General features: G+C 31.0%; 1 protein-coding gene across 2 annotated transcripts; it reads left to right on the top strand.

The window, feature by feature from the left end:
- The first annotated feature begins 481 nt into the window (after positions 1-481).
- Positions 482-11,342, top strand: LOC144843100 (receptor-type tyrosine-protein phosphatase epsilon-like). 2 transcript variants are annotated; one of them, XM_078699807.1, is made up of 21 exons: positions 482-607; positions 1,120-1,187; positions 1,418-1,655; positions 1,974-2,291; positions 2,537-2,603; positions 2,694-2,752; positions 3,054-3,253; positions 3,598-3,685; positions 4,067-4,143; positions 4,275-4,311; positions 4,645-4,742; positions 5,068-5,190; positions 5,641-5,804; positions 5,978-6,113; positions 6,757-6,888; positions 7,081-7,180; positions 7,402-7,475; positions 8,003-8,260; positions 8,782-8,921; positions 9,314-9,449; positions 9,681-11,342. In XM_078699807.1, exons 1-21 carry the CDS (start codon positions 541-543, stop codon positions 9,753-9,755), a joined length of 2,655 nt encoding a protein of 884 aa, XP_078555933.1. In that variant the 5' UTR covers positions 482-540; the 3' UTR covers positions 9,756-11,342. The 2 variants fall into 2 exon arrangements, with proteins under 2 accessions (XP_078555933.1, XP_078555932.1); XM_078699806.1 differs by having other exon boundaries at positions 2,519-2,603.
- Positions 11,343-13,084: the final 1,742 nt, after the last annotated feature.

Here is a 13,084-nt window from a genome sequence, read left to right as displayed (position 1 = left end):
GGCCGGACCAAACTGTAGTATAGGTAACACCATAAAGTGTTGATACACATTTACTACTAGTATACAATTCACTCTCCGCCCCTGTAATTTTCTGATTTTTCGTTTTCATATTAATATTTGTTGGCAGTGTATCTGCCAGGTGGGCAAGTCATAAATAAAAACATAAAGTAAAACATTCTTATATTTCTATTCTGAAATTCTCATTCTAATTTCTTATAGAACAAATATTTGTCATTATATAGTAGGCTAAACAATTTACACATACATTAAAATTATTCTGTATTTTATTTTGTCTTAGCATTACCATATCGTTCTGAGCCGCCAACTATTTTAAACCAGACATCAACTACATTGACTTTTGACGTCACTTGGATTCCAGGTGAAGACTATGGAACAGGAACAATTACAAAGTGGAAGCTTTCGTATAAATTGCCAGAGTATAATAATACATGGACTTCTCTTCCTGTTAAGAATAATTTATTGAAAATTGATAACCTAATTCCAAATGCGAAAATAAAGTTTAGATCACAATTTTTTAGAATGGTTTACGATAGTCAGAAAAGTGGACCAGCAAGTAACGTTGGATCGACGAAATTGAATTGTTCAAGTAAGCACTATTTTTCAGCATCATTTGTTAACATGAGATCTCTATACGCACGCGCAGATCATATTCCCCCATATGTCATTTTATTAATTTTTTTATTTGAAATTTGAAAATGGAATAACGCCTACTATAACCGAATGTAATTAATATGTATTTTTTCTCGATACCATGTACGTTAATTTTAAACAAAAATGTTTTGTTTCAGAACAATTAACCAGGGAAAAGTTATAATTCACTTTTACCTGGATTAACAAACTTTTTGTTTTATATTTTTTAGGAAAAAAAATAAATTTGTATACTTTAAACATAACATTTCAGTCAATTAAAGAACAAAAAGCAATCGTATTCGATCAGAAATATATACTATACCTATCTTTATCATTAATAATAATGTGCCTTTAAATATTTTTCTATTACATATATGTTTATACTTTATTCTGGCTGTTTTTATAGGCCAATTACTTCATTATATTTTTCTTCCTAATGTATTGCAATATTTGTTACACTTACTCTAGAACCGTTGGTAGAACCAGTAACAACATTACAAACAAGGAAAGATAGAAAAGTAATCTTGAATTTAAAGGTAATCAGCATTCATTTATGGATTAAGTTATGCCAGACCTCCAAATAATTGGATTCAATTATTCAAAGAAACAGTTGAACAAAATAAATATATATTTTTTTATAAATGTTACATTATTCTCAAGAGTTTTATATTTGTTATAAACCGTTTTTTTTCTTGTTTTTTTTTAAATTCAACATTATTATACAATTACAAATACAGTGTAATTTAATGGTATACTTTATTTTCAGCCTGTATCTAGTGATTATGATCGAATCCAGTGTAACTATATTCTTGGATATCAAGTTCAGTATTCAGACATAGATAGAAATATACTAGATGTAGTCAACACAACAAACAGTTCTAAACAGGTTGAACTATCAGGATTATCACGTTGTACTGGTTATATCATAAACGCTCGAGTTGTTAATAATATGGGGATTGCTGGTAATTGGGGACCGGAGATAACAGTACAAACAGCACCCTCAGGTGAGTTAGACTTTGTATGCAAAAATACACTTAGTTTGTTGAATACTATGAAAACATGATATAATTAACCCATTATATATTAATTTCTTTTAGACCTATTTATTTATTTTATTAAAAAAAACTTTGTTTAATGAGGGTGAATCAAAAGCAAAAGAAAACTTCTACTTTCTGCTTGTTATCTTTATAAAACATAAATTAAAAAGAGGATTGACAATTAAACAAATATTTTGTGTTGAATAATTTTTAAATATTTGTTATATTGATAGTATAAGTAAAATCAACACCTGCTCTACAAATTCTATTTTTATTCGTATATAGAGCCATCGATAGAAAGTAATTTTTTTGCAAATGGAACACATTTACTGGTGAAATGGAATCTTTCATGTGACATACCAGACAGTCAGGTGACCTACCATTATAAACTGTCAGGTGGTATATTTCGTCAAGGAACTACAACAGAAACTGAATTTATATTTGGTGACGGAATTGAGCCGTGTATAGAATATACATTCACAGTATTAGCGTCGTATCTAAACGTTAATACGACATCTGACACAAAGAAAATTGTGTTTGAGACAGGTTGTGATCGTCAAGATAGCAACAAGGAAGAGAAAACAAAAAACCATGAAAAAGAAGGTTTGGTAGTGTTTTCTAAAGTAAATCTATAAATTCATTTTAAATCAGCAATAGTTAATTCACTCTACCTTTAGAAGTTCAGTGTTATACAAATATATCGTTTAAAGCAATACAAATCGGCTACAGAGAAGTGAAATGTTTCGATTTCTGTATCAAAACATAGGTCATCTAAGCACCAACCATAGCCTCTTATTTTGTTCTTTACATTTCTATTTCTGTATTTCCAGATTCCGGAGCACCGATAGGTGTAATAATTGGCTGCATTTCAGCAGTTGTTGCTATTCTCTTGATTCTAACAGTCCTAATTAAACGGTAATTTGAAATAAGCATTTTTAAGAATTGTCAATATTATAAACATTCAAAATGTAATAATATTATTTTAAACTTTTCGAAATCTTTCAGACGCAGAAAGAAGAAATCTTCTAGTATACCTCACACTTCACAAGTAACACAATCAGGAGGTAACATAAAAATGTTGTTAGATTAAGTAAAAATGAGTGACACTAAAGCATATAACCACTGTAATGGTCTTGTCCTAGCTGTATGTATGCTTTTCCGCACACAAGAAAAACACAACTCTTCTTTAAGCCAGTGATTATTATTATCATGAAACTCGCAAAGACGCACTCCTGCCAAGACAACTTAATTTCACTTTAACCTGTTTTTTGAAATACTGAGTTTAAGCTGACATTTTGAAATCTAGGAAGATCAATGTTTAATAACATGCTATTTTTATTTTGTTTTTTTAATGTATCGACGAAGATGACAGTAGATGTGTTGCAAACGTGGAACCAGACTTTGAGTCTGAATCTGCCTATCAAGAACCTGATTCTGAACCAGTATACGGTAACACACAATTAGAGAGCAACCTAGAATACAAATCCGTTGAGTTATCAAAGCTACATGACTATGTTATGATGCGGCAAACGAATGTTGAAAATGGCTTTGAGAAAGAGTTTGAGGTACGTTGAAGATTCTATTACATTTTTGTAACATATACTGTTTTTAACAGTAACAGTATATGTGACAAATAAGGCCTAGTAAGCCAAATAATCTAATCTGAATATAATGTTTGCGCATGTGCACAATTTACAACTAGTACTATTTCATACCGTACCCGTGAGGGTGTGTGAAGGTGTGTAAGACGCGTAGTTAATTAGGGCTTGAGATTGAATCATTTTTTCGGTCCACTTTTTGATGACTTTACAGTAGCTTATCAACGAAATAGCAAAGAAGTATAAGTTTTGTCTTATTCTTACAGCCTTTTCTAAATAATATAACAAATATATTTAATATTTCAATTCAGAATCTTGGTATTTTGCCTGCATTCCCGAGCACAATCGCTAAATCGTCAATAAATAGAAAGAAGAATCGATATGCAAACGTCATTCCATGTAAGTTTCATTAATGTTTATTTGTAATTATAAATTAATTAATTATGTTTACGCTTATACGTGTACGTACGTACAGACTGTTAGAAATACTGTATAACATATAACTGTCTATTTATTGGTATATTTATTTAAATATTATAATTGATTTATACTTATACTGTTATAGGCCTAATATAAACTGTTAAAAACTGTATAAAATATAGGCCTAATAACTGTCTATGTTTAATTAAATATAATAATATACGTATACGCAAAGCTGTATAAAATATAGTAGTTTATTTATACATATACTGGTACTTAAATAATAGTCTATTTATACGGTACGTATGCTGTTACGTAAGCATAGTCTATTTATACGTATACTGTTTCTTTCATTTTTAGATGACAACACTCGCGTGGTATTGGACCAGATTGAAAACGTTCCTGGATCCGACTACATAAATGCTTCATACCTAGATGTAAGTTTTAATACAAATGTAATGAAATAAGACTTTATTACAGGTTTTTAAAAGCTAGGTTGGTTGGGCTATTATTTTTGACACAAAATATTGAGGCGATCAATAACCGGTACATTTCATTTACATTTTAGGGCTATAGAACACCACACGAGTTTATCGCTTGTCAAGGTAAGAACAATGAATATGTTGGTCAAAATTCACAATATTACTACATTATTACAGAACCGCCCGTCCACCCCGCGTTGAGTGCAAATGGTCATACGGAAGTTACCGTTCTTAATTGGCTTTTAGCATTTTTGTATTATTTTCTCTAAATACATTTGAATTTGCTCACTATTTTCCTTTTATTTATTGATTCTTACAAATAGGCCCTATATGTTTGTAGCTTTGATGTTATTGCTCAACACAGATCTATGTATTATATATTTTAAGGTGAGGTAGATATGCAATGCAGTGTAATACAGTCACCATATATTAAATATTATTTTTGATTATTTGCAGGGCCAAATATGGCTTCAGTGAACGATATGTGGAGAATGGTGTGGAAGGAGAGGTCTAGAGTTATTGTTGTAGTGACTAATCTTGTTGAAGGAAACAAGGTATTACAAATTGTTTAAGATAAAATCTTTGATAGCGAATACCGGAAAAGATGAATTATTGTTATGATAAATAAGGAAATAGTTTTATTTTTTTTATATATTGTTTTGCTGCAATAAATATACGCTGCAAAACAATGTGAAGATATGTTCATTCTGTTGTATTGTATTCGCATAGTTTGGATATGTGACAATGAAAGAATGACTGAAAATTATCACCGCTTCATTTTTTTTCTTTTCTCGACTTCAGATAAAGTTCGCAATGTTGTTAGAGATACATGTGTTCTTACAAAAAAAGGCGTATTGAATTATCTTATGTTTTTTATAGAAAAAATGTGAACAATACTGGCCAGATGTAAACGGTAGAAAAGTCTACGGAGACATATCTGTAACGAACGACAATGAAATGAACCACGGTTACTATGTGGCTCGCATCTTTCAACTTCAGAAGGTATATGTCAATACGTTTTAAGTATATGCTACTGGTTTTTTTTTTTGGGGTTTTTTTTTTTGCAAAATGGTTTCAAATGAGCAATGCATTTTCTTTGCTTAAGCATCGTTTCCATACAAAACGCAGGAAAGTTGACCAATCATGGCATTTCAATTTGGTTTGGTCTAATTGCGTAGCCTGAGCTTCTAATGTTTATATGCAATATTGAATGCAATCGTTAAAAAAAACATATGAATATCAAATTACTGATGTTTTTATTTTTGAAGATGGCAACAAAGTTAAACTCTAAAAATGTAAAAAAAAAATAATAATAAAGCATGGGCAGCCCCAAAAAAGAAAACTACGAAACATAAAGTACGTTTTATTAACGTTTATTACGTTTATTTAATTTAAAAATGTATGTAAAATGTTTGGTATTTCAAAACATTGCTTTACTATCATTCTGTATAGGTAGGGCATGACGAGAATACCTATAAGGTATATCAATTTCAATTCACTGAATGGCCTGACAAAAGTGTCTCAAACGAAGTCCCGCAGTTGGTCCATTTTATACAAACATTTAGAAAAACTCAGCAGGACTTTTCTAACAGTGTACCAGTTATTGTACATTGCAGGTAATCCAATACTCACAGTTTCTCTTTATTTAATTGTAATGGTTGATCACAAGTCTAAATTACTGTATTACAAATACAAGCTTACTGTATTAACACATTAATGGAACTTAAGCCTAACAGCTATGCCTTATCTTTACTATCTGTAACTGGCAGCAATATGTATTATCTTTTAGCGCTGGAGCCGGTAGAACAGGAACTGTGATTGCTATTGCTGCCATGTTGGACATGTCGAGAGAAGAAGGAAAAGTGGATGTATTTAACTTCGTGAGAAAAATGAGACAGAACCGTACTCAAATGGTTCAAACAGAGGTTGTACATCATAATTATTGGTTTTTTTTATGTTTCTTTGATTGTTACGATTCATGTTGCGATGCGATGAATATCATCTGTACATATATAAAGAGTAAAAACTCGAACATATAAAAACCAAATCATAATGAAAGCACATGAAATAGTAGATATTTGTGGCTTGTCGGTTATAATGTTTGGCTACCAATCCAAGGGTTCTGGGTTCAAATCCTGTCATATGTCAGGATTTGTTCTCATGACAATTTGCAACTCCACTCCCAAAGACTTGTAATTAGAGCATCTTGTGTATATGTTTGTCTTGTGAACGGGATTGCCATCTTTGAGAATGATAATGAATGAATTCACTTGTGGTTATCCTTGGCAATTTGCCTAAAATGAGAATTAAAACAAAAGTAATATTCGGAGAACAAAATCCACGTTGTTTCCTTGTTATTCACGCCATGAACGGAAACAACATTGCCCGGATCGATTGCAGTATTAGCATTATACTAGCAAAGATAACCGCTCCATGTAGTTTAATGCCTTACTAAATACTACTACAATTCTAGTCATTATGATAACCCATGCATTACATATTACCAAAACGAACAATCGTACAACTGAACCCTCTCATATAATATAGATATTAACTAACATTTTTTAGGAACAATATAAGTTCATCTATGCTGTTATACTTGAAGAGTTGTTTTGTGGAGAGACTGTAATTCCTATAACTGACGTTGAAACACTGAGACAGATGCAAAGGAATCCTTTGACCATTGATTATCAACTCAAGGTAAATTTATTTCGAAACAATTTCATTATTGCGCTGTGTGGCATAGCTATTACAACACTAGTTGGTTTGTACTCATGTGCAATTAATCGTCACATTTCTTCACATAAATACATCATTTTTGTGACGTCATACAACAGAATAGAACATTTCATGTTTAAATTCACAACACGTTTTCTTATCTTTCTACTTTAGACTTTGAACAGTTTGTTCTCACGTCCCGCTGATGATCTTACGTCACATGGAAGAAAACCGGAGAACATTTTCAAGAATAGATTTAATGAAATATTGCCGCGTAAGTACCACAATTATTGTTTGCAATGAGCCTTAAATATTTGAAAACGTGAAACGTTTAGTTACTTACATTATTTCTACCGTATATGTGTTAAAGCTTTGCTCGGCCTTTTATTGTTGAGGTGAGGAAAATCCAGTCCTGAATCCGATCCTTTGTGTACATATCCTTCTTTTTCTGTTTACGAAGATCCACGATTAACATGTTTTTGTTTTGTCTTGCAGTAAACAAAGCTCGTCCATTCTTGATGTCATCATCCGACCGTGGTACTGATTACATCAACGCATCATTCTGTGACGTAAGTCAATTTGTTTTTTTAAATATCATTGTGATTTGAAAACATACAACCAAACATAATTTTATTCAAGTAAGGTCTGTCGTAATTAATTTGTGTGTGTTTTATTTTTTCATGAATTCTTCACATACGGGATTCATTCTATTATTACGGGATGCATTCTGATTTGTTACGGGATTTATTCTGTCTTGTTTTGGGATTCATTCTGTCTTGTTATGTGATTTATTCTGTCTTGTTACGGGATTAATTCTGTCTTGTTACGGGATTCATTCTGTCTTGAAACGGGATTCATTTTGTCTTGTTATGTGATTCATTCCAGACCCAGGACTTTGAAAAAAAAATGTTCGGCATTTTTACCTTGTTTTTATTTCTGTACGAGGTCCACCTAGTATATGTATGACAGGCCATTTGTGCAAAATGTTTCTTTTTTTACAAATACTAAGCCGAATCGCAGTATAGAACCTAGAAATATCCGTCTTTGATGCACTGTATGACAATTTAATAATAATAAAGTATTACTTTTATTTTAGGTTTACAGGAATCGCAACGCATACATCGTTACGCAAGCTCCACTGGGTAATCCAGTGGACACTAGTGAGGATTTCTGGCGTTTGGTGTTCGACTATAAATCTCAAGTCATCGTACAGCTGAATGACATGGACCAGACGTGTGCGACCTATTTCCACAAACAAATCAGACAACCGCTGAAATGCGGACAATTTATTGTCACAGTCAAAACGGCGGTTAAGAACAACTTTATGATCGAGAGAAAAATATCAATTAATAAGGTGACTATATATATATGTATATATGACTACCTAGTTAGTGGGTAGGATGATTGAGACCGTAAGCTGTATATTATATTGTAGCTAAAGTTAGTTATATTGATTATACTAGTTATAACTACTGTAGTAAAAAAAAAATGCATTTGTTTGTATTTTCTCTGTCCGAATAATGTTCTTGACGGAGTAATTCAAATGGGTTTTTTAAGTTCAAATAAATGTTCATAATACTAGGGAGTGTAGGCCAATTAAGTTAAGCCATCTTCAAAAATAGCTAGGTGGTTTGAACGCCAGCCGAGTGATCTGGAAGTCGTGGAATTCGAGTCTCACCCCGAGAAACATTTGCAAATTAAAGTAAAGTATTTTATAATCATTATTGTGACTTACTTAGTATAGTGTAGGGAGTATGGGTAGAAGTCAGAGTATGGGTAGAAGTCGGAGTATATCGCAAACATCTGAGACCAAACAATTAAAGGAAATTCTCCCCTGGTAATCACATTTATGTTTTTATTTATATTCTATCTAAGGATAACAACTTACGGGAGATTGTTCACTTCGAGTTTCGCCAATGGCCAAAAAGCAAGATGATACCAAAGTTGGATCCGTTTGTAAAGTTAATCGCAAGTATTGTTGGTTCCAACGAAAATCCAATCATCGTTCACTGCCTGTACGTAATAAGTATTTGCTTCAATGTGAATTAGATTGGTTTTACTAATGTTAAACTATTTTAATAATAATTATGCAAAGCTTGATGACGTCACCATTGGTTGTATGGTCTGTTTCTACTCCAAAGTAGAGAATTTCTCTTCCATTAGAAATGGCACTACTGACTAACAATTGTTCTTCATAAAATAAAAACAGTTGAACATGGTTTTGATTTCGATTGAGCATTCTTAGTTGTAACGCATTTGTAGTCTCAATTTGATCTTAGAAGATCACAGAACGGCGCCTACAAATGTTCTTTCATAATTCTATATTTAGAATGAGATTCTAATTTTCGTATGTACTTAGGCTAATGTATTGTAAATATTCATTATCACTGTGTTTCTGCATTTTTAGAAATGGGATTCGTAGATCAGGATTATTCTGTTTAGTACATTCAATGATCGAGAAAATGAGAAAAGAAAAAATGGTGGATGTATTCCAGGTACTTAAAATTCTGCGCTCAACATGCCCTACTATGGTGGACTCTAAGGTAATATGTTTTATTATTTACAGTTTGGTTTTGTGGTAGTTTTTACTATCATTTTCATCCATATTTGTTATTTTTATTACTCATTTTTTAAATATCCATTTATATATTTTGTGTGACCTATATTCCTTTGCTTTGATTATTTACAAATGTTTATGATTGTTATTGTACAATCTGATGTAAGTAAATACATTGATCTAAGTCAATACATTGAACTTTCAACTTTACTTTTAGGCTCAATACAACTTTTGCTATGAGGCAGCAATATTCTATTTGACGGACTACTGTCAGGATTATGCAAATTTATAGTTAGATGGATGTAAACTTCTATCATGTGCGCCGTCGCCGGTGATATCATTGTGGAGCCATCGTGCTTAGTGTTTGATTATTTATGGTATTTTATATTATAGTCTGCCACAAACATAATAGTCTGCCACAAACATAATAGTCTGCCACAAAATAATCATATTCGTTACAGCTGCAACAACAGTATATTGTGCCACAAAATCGTATTCGGCCAAAACAACATACTGCAAAACTTCTGATTTAGTAGAAATTTACATTCTGTCAAAATGACATTTACTGCCACTACATCATCATAAAATTCTGCGACAACATAATTATATTCGTCACATTATATTATAGCCTATTCTGTTATAAAATCATATATTCTGCCACATTATATATTCTGACACATCATATATTCTGCCACATCATAATATTCTGCCACATCATAATATTCTGCCACATAATAGTATTCTGCTAAAACATTATAATATATTCTGCCAAAACATCATTTATTCTGCCATAACATTATCTATTCTGCCACATCATTGTATTCTACCACAGCATAATCGGCCAAAAGGTCATATATTCTAAAGTATATTCTGCCAAACATCATTGTTAAGTTACATGTCATTCATGATATCATATGCTTTCTCCAAATGGCAATAACAGACAATAGTGTGCATAAGGTTTATTTATATTGGGGTGACATTGCGTGGCAAGACTTTTTCAATAACTATGTACAATTCATGGTATTTTTTTCAATTCCATTTTTTATATCCGTATGAAATTAAGAGTGTTAATTAAGAAGTAATGTGTTGTTTAACATTCTCTATAAATTGAATATTTGTTTTGCTGTTACAATTTAAAAACTTATGACGCGTATTCCAGGATTCTCTCAAGTTCTAAACATTTTACTTTTAGGGTAAGAGAAAAATGATTTGCCATCAATAAAATAATTAAATAATCATTATTAAAACTAATTAAGACGATCAATTTATGTTATGCCAAGTATGATAAGGTTCAAGCTTGCAAAGCCTATTTATAAACCTAAATTTTACTTTTTTGACATATTTAAATATATTTATGCAGGCTATATTGTTTCATTCTGGTAGTTTTATTCTTTACGTTGTATACATAGAAATATTGTTCAACGTGAACAATAAATTGAGTTATGAAATGAATGACTAAGATTTATTTAGGAAAACGTTTTTCAATAGCTATGTACAATTCATGGTTTTTTTTAACAATTCCATTTTTTATATCAGTAGGAAACTAAGAGTAATAATTAATTAGTCATTTGTTGTTTAACATTCTCTATAAATTGAATTTACAATTAATCCATTAAACTTATGACGCGCATTCAAGGATTTTCTCAAGTTCTAAACATCTTACTCTTTAGGGTTAGGATTTGTTATCATTAAAATAATTAATTAATCATAATTAAAACTAATTAAGGCGATCAATTTAGGCTATGTCAGGTATGATAAGGTTCAAGGTTGCAAAGCCTATTTATAAACTAATTTTCTTGATTATTACATATTAATAAATATATTTATGCAGGCTATATTTTTTTATTCTGGTAGTTTTATTCGTTGCGTTGTATACACAAATTATTCAATGTGAAAATTAAATTGAGTTATGAATCTTCCAAGAAAAGGATTTTTTGTAAACAAATTTCAAGAATTGTCTACATAAATTGGTGGTATGAAATAATATTAGTGCTTTTATTTTGATCAGAAAGAAACTTTTGTTATTATATTTTAAGATAATATTAATTTTGCCAAAAAATCACTGTATCATTATTTTTGAAAATATTGCCAAAATACTGGTTACTATAGCATAATAAAAAAAATTAAAAAATGTGTTTAAAATGGCCAATTTGCGACCCTTTTATTTTTTTACATAAATGGTTACTATAGCATAATAAACATGCGCAGAGTCGAATAATGGGTTCTGCGCATGTCAATTATGCTATAGTAACCAGTTTTATCCAAAAATAAAAAGGTAGAAATTTAGCCTTTTTTAAAAAAAATCCCTGCGAAATTCTCGAACAATTACCATTTTTCGACCCTTTTATTTTTTTGACATCAATGGTTACTATAGCATAATAAACATTCGCATAGTCAAATAATGGGTTCTGCGCATGTCAATTATGCTATAATAACCAGTATTTGGCAATATTTTGAAAAATCACTGTACTATAGTATAGGGAAATTCTCGAAAAATTGCCATTTTTCGACCCTTTTATTTTTTTGACATAAATGATTAATATAGCATAATAAACATGCGCAGAGTCAAATAATAGGTTCTGCGCATGCTAATTATGCTATAGTAACCAGTTTTATTGAAAAATAAAATGGTAGAAATTTGGCCATTTTTTAGAAAAAATCCCTGTGCTATAGTACAGGGAAATTCTCGAAAAATCGCCATTTTTCGAACCTTTTATTTTTTTTACATAAATGGTTACTATAGCATAATAAACATGCGCAGAGTCAAACAATAGGTTCTGCGCATGCCAATTATGCTATAGTAACCAGTTTTATCAAAAATAAAAATGTCGAAATTTGGTCATTTTTTAGAAAAATCCCTGTGCTATAGTACAGGAAAATTCTCGAAAAATTGCCATTTTTCGACCCTTTTATTTTTTTGACATAAATGATTAATATAGCATAATAAACATGCGCAGAGTCGAATAATAGGTTCTGCGCATGCCAATTATGCTATAGTAACTAGTTTTATTGAAAAATAAAATGGTAGAAATTTGGCCATTTTTTAGAAAAAATCCCTGTGCTATATTACAGGGAAATTCTCGAAAAATTGTCATTTTTCAACCCTTTTATTTTTTTGACATAAATGGTTACTATAGCATAATAAACATGCGCAGAGTCGAAAAATAGGTTCTGCGCATGCCAATTATGCTATAGTAACCATTTTTATCCAAAAATAAAAATATCGAAATTTGGCCATTTTTTAGTAAAAATCCCTGTGCTATAGTACAGGGAAATTCTCGAAAAATTGCCATTTTTCGACCCCTTTATTTTTTGACATAAATGATTAATATAGCATAATAAACATGCGCAGAGTCGAATAATAGGTTCTGCGCATGCCAATTATGCTATAGTAACCAGTTTTATTGAAAAATAAAATGGTAGAAAATGCTATGGTTACTATAGCATAATAAACATGCGCAGGGTCGAATAATAGGTTCTGCGCATGCAAATTCTGCTATAGTAACCAGTATTTGGCAATATTTTGAAAAATCACTGTACTATAGTACAGGGAAATTCTCGAAAAATTGTCATTTTTCGACCTTTTTTTTTTGGACATAAATGGTTACTATAGCATAATAA

The sequence above is a fragment of the Antedon bifida genome, chromosome 5 (assembly GCF_963402885.1).
Source record: "Antedon bifida chromosome 5, ecAntBifi1.1, whole genome shotgun sequence".
Taxonomy (NCBI): domain Eukaryota; kingdom Metazoa; phylum Echinodermata; class Crinoidea; order Comatulida; family Antedonidae; genus Antedon; species Antedon bifida.
Note: the sequence above shows the minus strand (reverse complement) of the source record. Positions and strands in the feature narration are given on the sequence as shown.

Excerpts from the sequence above, each read along its gene's own strand:
- LOC144843100 (XM_078699806.1), top strand. The coding sequence starts at position 541 with ATGGTTTACGATAGTCAGAAAAGTGGACCAGCAAGTAACGTTGGATCG. Across the intron at positions 2,292-2,518 it reads AAAAAACCATGAAAAAGAAG|ATTCCGGAGCACCGATAGGT; the intron begins GTTTGGTAGTGT and ends CTGTATTTCCAG. Across the intron at positions 3,686-4,066 it reads ATATGCAAACGTCATTCCAT|ATGACAACACTCGCGTGGTA; the intron begins GTAAGTTTCATT and ends TTTCATTTTTAG.